Below are 10,394 nucleotides of genomic sequence, written 5' to 3' on the forward strand. Positions count from 1 at the left end.
CTCACTCTCCACTCTCTCGCTGCCACATTTTCCCTTCCCTCTAATCCCTCAGCTTTCTCTTCTCCTGACTTTTTTCTTTCTCTCTTCTCTCTCTCGCCCTTCTCTCTGTACAAAGGTCACATCGCTACCACCTTGTTGTACTCCGGCAAGATCTTTTATCACGGAGCTACCAGCACCGACGGCCACGATTTGTCTTCCAACTTAAACTCTTGATAAGATTAAATACACACCACAAAGTAGCACACAAATGTCCATTAATTTTCCTTATTAACACTAAGATTTGTCAATTGTAGTATATGAAAATAAGGGTCTTTCCCGCAGAAGATTGTTTTATCTAACTACTTAAAATGTCACAAAAACTGGGTTGTTGTCACTACTGACCAGCCACCGAAAAATAATTATTAGACCGACTTACACTTATCTAAAGTCTACGAAATTTTATATGCAGATACTAGACACACAGAGCTACACTAACACAAATTTTTGGGATTTTTGGAGTTGATTTGCTATTTAAATTAAATCGAACAAAAACAGAACAGAGACTGATTTTCGAGTAGTTCGCAAATTAAGAAAAACGAGCTAGGGGAATTGCTATCCACCACCAAATAATCATGCAAACATGTTATGTTTCATTCAAATTCCTTTCATTTTCGGATGAAGATGCTCAAGTTGGCTCAATGTTAGAACTCAACCTATTACTCTTTCTTATGTAGTATGTTAAGAGAATGGCGTTTTCAACTTAACTTAGTCCCTAACATGCAATCTAAAATGGTGTGTTCAAAGATTTAACAAGTAGAAATCATTAAGAACGAAAAGAGTTTGAGTCATCACAAGGCATCATAAGTACTAGCGTTGTCTTACTTATCCTAGAAATTGATTCACATGTTAATCGCAATTAACAAGTACTACTCTAGAACATATGTAGGTCCTCATTCAACAAGGGCAGGCACACACATATTCATAGCATTAGAATCCTAGATATGCTTACTAAGTATGCATCCGTAGAAAACACAAAAAGAATTCATCAATGAGACAAGTAGTGAACCAATTTTCATCCATTCGTAAAAGTAATTCAAACGAAATGTCATAACAAACTTGTAATCATATTCGGGGCTTCAAAACAGCCCCTAACTACTAAAAATTAGTTACACATAATTCTCAAATTAAACCAAAAGAAAGACATGAGTTTGAGAAGATAAAATCGAGAGAAAAGAATGCCAAGATTTCCTCCTTCCTTTCCTTCCTTCCCCAACGCAGCAGCCTTTCCTTTTTTTTCCTTGCTTCCTTCCTTGTTTTTCTATTTTTTTTTCACACTTTTTCTCCCTCTTTGTTGCTGCAACTTGTAGGTCTTTTCTTCTTTTCTACTGCCCAGTTTTTTTCTCCATAACTCCCCCCACTAACAGCCATTTAGTGATGACAATAAGTGGGAGGAAATGCTAAAACAATTGTAACTCTTTGGGCAGCCTTTATGCCCATTACTCTCACTTAATTTTTCATTTCCTCTGATATTTGAATAGGTGTTAGCTGGCTTGTTCTTGGCTGCATCAGTTTTGGCTGTTAGTTTTATGGGATTTATTGCTTTCAATGTTTTCTTGTCAGTTACAAACTGCTCAGCCTCCTGGGAACCTTTCAGCGTTAAAACGGCCATAACTTCTTCTAGAAAAATGATATTAACAATCCGCGAAATGCTCCAGAAAATAGACATCCGTATCTTTCCAAGCATATAAGGGTCATTCTCTAATTCATTCTGAGTTGTCCGCAACTTGTTTCCAAAATCAGCTGACCTGCACAGGCAGTTTTGACGAATTTATTACTTAAAATTCTACTTGTGTTATTTTTCTTTTCTTTACTTGAGAAATCCTACAAAACACAAAAACAAAGTAAATAACTCAAAAATATAAGGAACTAAGAAAAGACAAGTGAATTTGATATAAAATATATATAAATTTGAGCTTATCAACTCTCTAAGACTTTCTAATCTCAAACTCTCTATGCACTCCCCATGCACAGTAACACCGAACCACCTAATCTCTCGAACTCCGGCGAGTTCTCACCATTCTCTGCAAAGGTGAGCCTCAAAAATCTCCAAAACTTCTTAAATCTAGTTTTGGTGTACGATTAGGGAAATTTGAGGTGTTTTAGCGACGTTTTGATGCAGAGATGGCATGGGGGATTTTTCCCCAGTTTCCGATGAGAGATCCGGTAACTTCGAGCTGTTTTCTGGCTAACTCTGGCCACGGTCGAGGAATCCAATGGTATATTTCGATTCCTTGTTCTCCGAACTTCAATTTGATATATGGGAAGCTAGGTTTAGTTAAGTTTTTGGGTTGGTCGGAGTTTCAGCCATCTTTTCCAAGGTTCCGACAGTTGCAAAGGCAACTGGCCGGAGAAGAATAAGAGAAAAAAAAAAAAAAAAAAAAGAGGCCATAAGCCCAAACCCCCGCCCATATTATTTTGGTCCAAACCTTTAAGCCAATGCTCCAGTCAGCCCATTTTCAAAGTTGGGTTCAGAATATTCTAGGAATATTCTTTGGAAAATTCCTTGACTTTTCGGAAATTTCTCGAAAACCCTCCTAGGCTAATTTTGATATCTTTGGTCCGTTTTTGACATTCATTTAGTGAAATTCTGAAGTTTTAACATAGTTGACCACTGGGGCGTCTCGGTTGACTTTTAGGGTTGACCGTTGACATTTTACAAAAATTTGCTTGAGACCCTCCTTAGCATATTTCTCCAAATTATGCTTAGGTGTAATTACTATTGGAGACTCCAGCTTGTCACGTCCAAACGGCTGCGACCTCACAAGTAATTATGAGTGGGTCTTTTCTTTTATATAGCATATATATAATTGTTAGTTTCCATTTATACATTTCATAAAGAGTTTTCTACAATACGCCTAGATTAGCATGACGCTTATAAGATTTAGCACATTGATAGAAATTATGAAGTTATGCTACGTCCTACGGGATGCACAGGTATGAGTATTATTATTGATGCCATAATTATATTTATGGCTATGAATGATATTATGTTAATTAGAACTATCGAATCACTATGGCATGATTATATTTGTGTTATCTACTCATCGTTTGCTGCACTGATGTTAGTACTTGCCCCGGACCAGGGCTAGTCTTTCATGTGTATATGCACATCGCACCATACGCTCACTTTGGATCCATTGTAGGTGTCAATCCTGTCCTAGATTGCTATAGGCAATTAGGGCTCATATGTGTTGCGCATAGTGCCAATCTTCACGTGATTGTAGTACTAGAACGTGTCTTATTGTTACACCCAGTCATGTTCATGTTAGAATATCTTTGCATGAACTCGTGTGTCAACATGTGTCGATGAGCACTCGTTATGATATGTTTGCTTATGCGAGATTATACGATTACTGACGTCATGCACTTAGTTATGAAATATTGTGCCGTATTTAATTCTTGAGATTTTGCATACTACGGTAGGTATTTTCTTACTATACGTAGTATGTATATTTTGGAAACTATACTTGTTTTACGGCAAGGGTTATTATGTTTTCAAAATGGTTTTACAAAGCTTTATTTTCAGTGTCACATCCTGGCCCGAGGGGGACCACTTCCCAGGCCCATTTCACCACCGTAGCACGATATTATCCGCTTTAGGCCCCAACCACGCCCTCACGGTTTTGTTTCTGGGAACTCACACAAGAACTTCCCGATGGGTCACCCATCCTGGGATTGCTCTCGCGCGCTACTTGCTTAACTTCGGAGTTCCAATGGAACCCGAAGCTAGTGAGCTCCCAAAAGGCCTCATGCTAGGTAGGGATGGGAATATACATATAAGGATCACTCCCCTGGGCGATGTGGGATGTCACAATCCACCCCCCTTAGGGGCCCGACGTCCTCGTCGGCACACACGCGACCAGGGTTAGGCTCTGATACCAAATTGTCACATCCCGACCCGAGGGGGACCACTTCCCGGGCCTGCTCCACTACCGTAGCATGATATTGTCTGCTTTGGGCCCCGATCATGCCCTCACGGTTTTGTTTCTGGGAACTCACACGAGAACTTCCTGATGAGTCACCCATCCTAGAATTGCTCTCGCGCGCTACTCGCTTAACTTCGGAGTTCCAATGGAACCCGAAGCCAGTGAGCTCTCAAAAGGCCTCGTGCTAGGTAGGGATGGGAATATACATAAATTGTCACATCCCAGCCCGGGGGGGACCACTTCCCGAGCCTGCTCCACCACCCTAGCACGATATTGTCCGTTTTGGGCCCCGACCACGCCCTCACGGTTTTGTTTCTGGGAACTCACACGAGAACTTGCCAATGGGTCACCCGTCCTAGGAGTGCTCTCGCGCGCTACTCGCTTAACTTCGGAGTTCCCATGGAACCCGAAGCCAGTGAACTCTCAAAATGCCTCGTGCTAGGTAGGGATGAGAATATACATATAAGGATCACTCCCCTGGGCGATGTGGGATGTCACATTCAAGCCCACTCACCCTTATTTTTCGCCCCTCCAGGTATCAGTGGCAGAGATTTTATATCGACGAGGGTTTCTGGCAAAATGTTGTTGTGGGAATTCTACCGATGGTATAATTCTCATCCTACTTTACTATACTTTACTTATACTCTGACATCACGTGTGAAATGGGTTCATTCCCGCTCACAAGCGCACTCTTATATTTAGACACTTTTAGGTTTAAATTTATTCACAGTTTCCACATCACTACACTTTATGGCTTCGTCACCTTCTGGGTGTCGACCAGCACAACAGCACAACTCGATTCGGAGTCTAGGTGGACATTCTGGGTCGGGGTGTGCCACATTTTAATTTGCAACCTTTTTTTTTTTAAATTGTGCCAATTCTCTATGCAGTTTTAGTTTGTACCCATATATTAATTTCTTTTTGTGTCCATATTTTTCAAACTTTTATTTGTACTCATATTTTTATCACCTTTTATTTGTACCCATAATTTATTAATAATGTACCCATTTGTCTTTAAAAAGGTACCACTTTGTTATATGTAAAATGCACCGATTTGTTTTTGTAAGTACCTTTGTGTAAAAGGTACCCATTGTTTTTTTTTTTTATATGAAATGTACCTATTATATAAAACGTATCATCTTTTTCTTGTAAAAAATGTACCCACTTTTTGTATGTAAAATGCATCGTGTAAAAATTACCAAATTTTTGTATGTACAATGTCATTAATATAAGTAATGACAAGTCATGGGTTTTATTTAAGTATAATTTCTTTTAATATTTTCAACAAATTATGGATTTTATTTAAAATCTCATTAATATAAATAACTACAAATATCAAATTTTAATTTAAAAATTATAATAACCTACATAGAATGCATTATTGCATTAATTTAAGGAACTACAATAAAAAATCGAAAACCAACAAGATTTCAATTAAAGAACGTTGATAAATAGGGACTACATCCAAAGTTACCCTATAATTAATGTGTTTTGCAGATTTGTATATTGGGAAAGCCTCACACGACCACACCTACGGTTGGAAGATAAAAATATTTCGACGTGTTAAAGCACACCACGTGTATTATCGACTCAATATGACCATCATAACGGACAAATAATAACATTGCAAATTAGAGAAACAAAGGCCAAGCACAAGAGAAAATTCATGACGACGATTCTCAAGATTACTAGATACATACATGCCATGTATATTATTTAATTTAAGGTCTTCATTATGATGTCAGTAATTAAGATGAGTTTTTTTTTGGCCAATTACTGTTCAATCAAGTCGATTACTATTCATTTGGGTGGATTAAATGGACTTTGGGTCAACTCATTTTTTAGGAGTGGACTTGCTCTTAAGGGTGATACTATCTACATGCACATTTTTACTTTCAACACATCATTTGTTAATTTATGTTATTTGATCATCTTTAATTCATTCGAGTCGACGATCAGAAATTATAATGGGTACGTAAAAGATAAAAAAGTGTATGAATAACACCACTCTTATCCAAATTGAGCATTTTATAATGGGTTTTGGAAATTTGGTCAAGGGCAGGGTGGTGGCAATATCTATCACCTGCTTTCATGCCGGAATTCTCTGTGTTCTGGATACTTGGACCTATCAGCTCTCCACCAGAAAACCAATCTTAATTAATTAAGGGTATGATTTGTACACTTTTAATTTCTCCTTAGGCGGTTTCTCATTGTATTTGTTCATTAATAATTATCTTTTAATTTATTTAATCATGGTTAAAAATTGCAGAAAGAGAAAATAAAAGTGCAAACTTATTTCCCTTATTACTGGGAAGGAAATTTGGCAATATGTTTGAAGAATTGTGTTCTCGCGGAAAGTAGGCAATTGAGCAGTACACGCTGTGGCGGCATTGGTTTTTAAAGAGGGAGGCTCGGTTGAGTGAGATTGAATACGTTAGCTAGCTGAGGATATAAATCTTTCGATTCAAATTTAATATTGTTTATCTCTTCAAAAAAAGCAAAAAAAAGGCTGTAGAAAATCTACTCTGTCACTTAATATCTCTTCTTTTATTTTTTTTTACATAATAATGTTGTAAACACAATAAGTCAAGAGCCGACTTTAGCATGATACCATCAAACAAACAAAACAACTCAACAAGAAAACTTGGTACTCTTTAACAAAAAGTAAAAAATATACATCCAAAAATCTAACCACCACATCCACCGCCACCGCCGCAGCCACCGCCACCGCAGCCACCGCCACCAGATACCATATCTCCAATCAACAAACCACCAAGCATTCCCCCTAACAATCCAGCCCCCAGTCCCATCCCAAACTTGTTCTTCTTCTTTGCCTCCGGTTGGGCTTGCTGCACCGCGGGGTACCCATACCCCGGAGGTGGCGGCCCCGGGTACCCATACCCTGGTGGTGGTGGCGGGTAGCCGTATCCCGGTGGCGGTGGCGGGTATCCATATCCATGCGGCGGTGGTGGGTACTCGTATCCAGGTGGCGGAGGCCCAGCAGAGGTGCCAACTGGAGGGGGGTATCCACCGTACCCCACCATCGGCTGGACTGACGGTCCAACCACCGGATAGGCTGTTACCGGCTCGTTACCCTTCGATGGTGCCGCAGTCGCCGCTGCCTGTGGAGCCGCCACTTTGTCACCAAATTTGTAGGAAAAATTGAGCTCACCTTTCGGCTTCCCAGAGGGCTTTCTGACTTGGTAAGCGACGAACTTCATGGAGGCGGCGTCAGCCTTGACGGAGTCAAAAAGCTCCTTAACGGGGACGACGACCTGGCCGATGTCTTTGTCGCCGAGGCTGCGCTGGCAGACGAGCTTGAAGACGATGAAGAGGCGGTTCTGCTCAGTTAGGAACTCGTCGAGAACGAACTTCGTGCGGAAGTTCCAGGTGGGATGGGTCCCGCATCCCCGGGCGACTTCGGTCTTGGTTTTCTGCTGCTTGCCGCGAGAGTCGTCGTCGCCTTGGAGGGAGACGACGGCGTATACGTCCATCTTGGATATGAGGTTGACGTCTTTGATGTCTTTGGCTGAGATGAGTTCGAGCTCTAGGGTCCTCTGATCCATTTTTTAGAGAGAGAGAGAGAGAGAGAGAGAGAGAGAGTTCGGAAATGGGATTTGGATTGGTGAATGGTTATTTTTGGGGTTAGTACCGTTCGTTGGCTTAAAGGTCAAACCTCATTTGTATAATGGAAGTTGGCCCTATGGTTTATTTCTGGTAATGTGATGACTTGTAATCACTTGCTTAGAATATATTTCACGCCCTTGAAAATAAGTATTTTTATTGTATAAATATTATAGTTGAAATCGTTTAATTTTTTTAAATTTCATTTGAAAATAAAATTTATGTAAAATTATTTGCATAAAAAATGGGTTAGTCATTAAAATGTATTAAATAATTAGACGGTTCGTCACAAGTATATTTTTTTGTACCACATTGTCAATTTGTTTCTTACATTTAAATGCATAAACAATCTTCTTTGATTGATTTTTTATTTAAGATAATTTTCAAATTAAATGATTTTGATTATAAAATTTATCAAGTAAAAAAGTGTTATTTGCAAGGTATGATACACACACATTCTCACTTCTCTCAACTGGTTTTGTTTGAAGCCTTAAGTTTTTTTCTTTTTCTTTTTTGTTGGTAAAAGAAGCGCTTAAGTGTACACACACACACACACACACACATTATCACTTCTGTCAACTGGTTTTGTTTGAACGCTTAAGTTTTTTTTCTTTTTATTTTTGTTGGTAAAAGAAGCGCTTAAGTTAGAGTTTAGTAATAACTTGCAATTCAAGGACAGTGGCTAACGTTTGTGAAATTTAATTAGGGCTTAGCTAAATGGGTGTTTTGATATAGGCGCCTCGTTTTTCAATTTCGTTGACTAAATATCTATTTCTTTTAAGAATTTGATTAAAAAAAATTACTACAATTTTATTAGAGGTATGCTTGATTACCTATAATATTGGTACATTTTATTTTTTTTGTTACATTTGGATTTCTAATACAATTTGTTTCTTGGAACATTTAGAATATAAATGTATCAAAAGTTTGTATATTTATTTTCAAATGTACCATAAGTTTAAATACATTTTTTTTATATAACTATATGTAAAAATTTAACAAACTAATGAATTTTCTTAGGAAAATATTATTTATTTTTTTAATGTAGGAAGAGACTAATTAACAGACATAAAAAGTTACTCTTTTTTAGTGATATTGAGGAACTAATTAAAATAATATTTTTAATTAAAGCCATGAACTTAAAATTACTAGATTGTAGGAAATTAGCTGTTAGCTAGCTAGCTTAAGTGGATATATATATATATATATATATATATATATATATATATATATATATGTATATGTATATATATATATATATATATGTATATGTATATATATATATATATGTATATGTATGTATTAAGAATGAGGATCCTCTTTGTGAGGATTCTGGAGATCCTCAAATCATGTCATCGTATATCGTGCGGTAAATTTTCATTAAGTGTTGTTTATATTTAATTTTAAATAAAAATATTTAAAATGATTTCTGACCGCACGATGTACGATAAACGGACATGATTTAAGGATCCCCAGGATCCTCACAAAGAGGATCCGAAGAGGATCCTCATTCATATATTAAATTAGTAGAAAAATGTTGAGTTAGCAATTGATCAAAGCATCTTAATCAAATTTTGTAAAGTACCAAATGTTTAGTTTAAACAAGTTGAAAAAAGTGTAAATTAGTTTACTTCTTACTCCTTAGTTAAAATAGCTCGCATGTTCCCGTAACGTAGGTATATCAGTTCAAGTAGGATTATAGTTACATCCTAAAAGGATATCCAAGAATATACTCAAAGGGGTACTAGTATAGGAATAAGGATGCTCTCCGGATTCCTTTTGTGAGGATTCCAATGATCCTTCAATCACGTTCGTTCATCGTATATCGTGCGAGTCAAAAATTATTGTAATTTTTTATTTAAAATTAAATATAAATAGCATCTGACGAAAATTGACCGCATGATGTACGATGAACGAACGTAATTGAAAAATTCACGAAATTCTTACAAAGAAGATCCGAAGTGAATCCTCATTGGTAGTATATAACTCCTTCACATCTGTTTTTGGCTAATTTTGTTATTAAATTTGTATGAAGTGGCAATAATATAATTCAAAGTATTAGTATAATGACAAGAAGACAACGAGTGATGGTTGTTAAAAGTCTTGAACAACACATCACCTAATAGAAATGTATTGGTTGACTGGTCTTTGTTTTGACTGAGTACCAGAAAAAGGCAAATTAGGCCTAGCAAACTAGTCAGTATTTGTTATGTTTGAGTTAATGAGTTTTGTGGTTTCGTATCAGGTTAATGAGTTATACCAAAATTTGTTATGTCTAATGTTTAGATTTAATAAATAATATCTTCTCAAGTTATTAATGGATGACCTAATAACGACTTAACTTGTTAATAGATTAATGCAAAACTAGTTATTTTCGAATCAAGTTAACAAATCGTGCAAAAATCTGTCACGTCTACAAAAAATGAAGGGAGATTATATTCACACACCTCAAATTACTTCTCTCACACCCTTTTAAATTTTTAATATTTTTCTATCAAGTGTTAATGATGTATAGAACATATTTAAAAATTAAAAAAAATATAAAAAAAATAATTTAAAATATGTGAATATAATCCCTCAAATGAAAACTACAAGTCTTAAAGTCTAGAGCAGATGGGGATGAGAACAAGAACAACTCGTTGACTGGAAAAAAATGAAAAGAAGCAGCGCGTTGCATCCCAAAGTTGAAAACTTGATGCATCGCTATCAGACTTGGTAATTAGTCGAGAACTCAAGGTCCATCATCCAAAGTTGATTCGTTCTTCCTAGTTGCTTGTGAAACTAACCTTCCAACGTGTTAAAGTA

At 37.0% G+C, this 10,394-nt stretch overlaps 1 protein-coding gene across 1 annotated transcript; it reads right to left on the reverse strand.

Annotated features, from left to right (window-relative positions):
- Positions 1-6,491: 6,491 nt before the first annotated feature.
- Positions 6,492-7,587, reverse strand: LOC137732308 (protein SRC2-like). Its single transcript, XM_068471615.1, has one exon. It carries the CDS (start codon positions 7,529-7,531, stop codon positions 6,653-6,655), a length of 879 nt encoding a protein of 292 aa, XP_068327716.1. The 5' UTR covers positions 7,532-7,587; the 3' UTR covers positions 6,492-6,652.
- Positions 7,588-10,394: the final 2,807 nt, after the last annotated feature.

The sequence above is a fragment of the Pyrus communis genome, chromosome 4 (genome assembly GCF_963583255.1).
Source record: "Pyrus communis chromosome 4, drPyrComm1.1, whole genome shotgun sequence".
NCBI lineage: Eukaryota > Viridiplantae > Streptophyta > Magnoliopsida > Rosales > Rosaceae > Pyrus > Pyrus communis.

Excerpts from the sequence above, each read along its gene's own strand:
- LOC137732308 (XM_068471615.1), bottom strand. The coding sequence starts at position 7,531 with ATGGATCAGAGGACCCTAGAGCTCGAACTCATCTCAGCCAAAGACATC.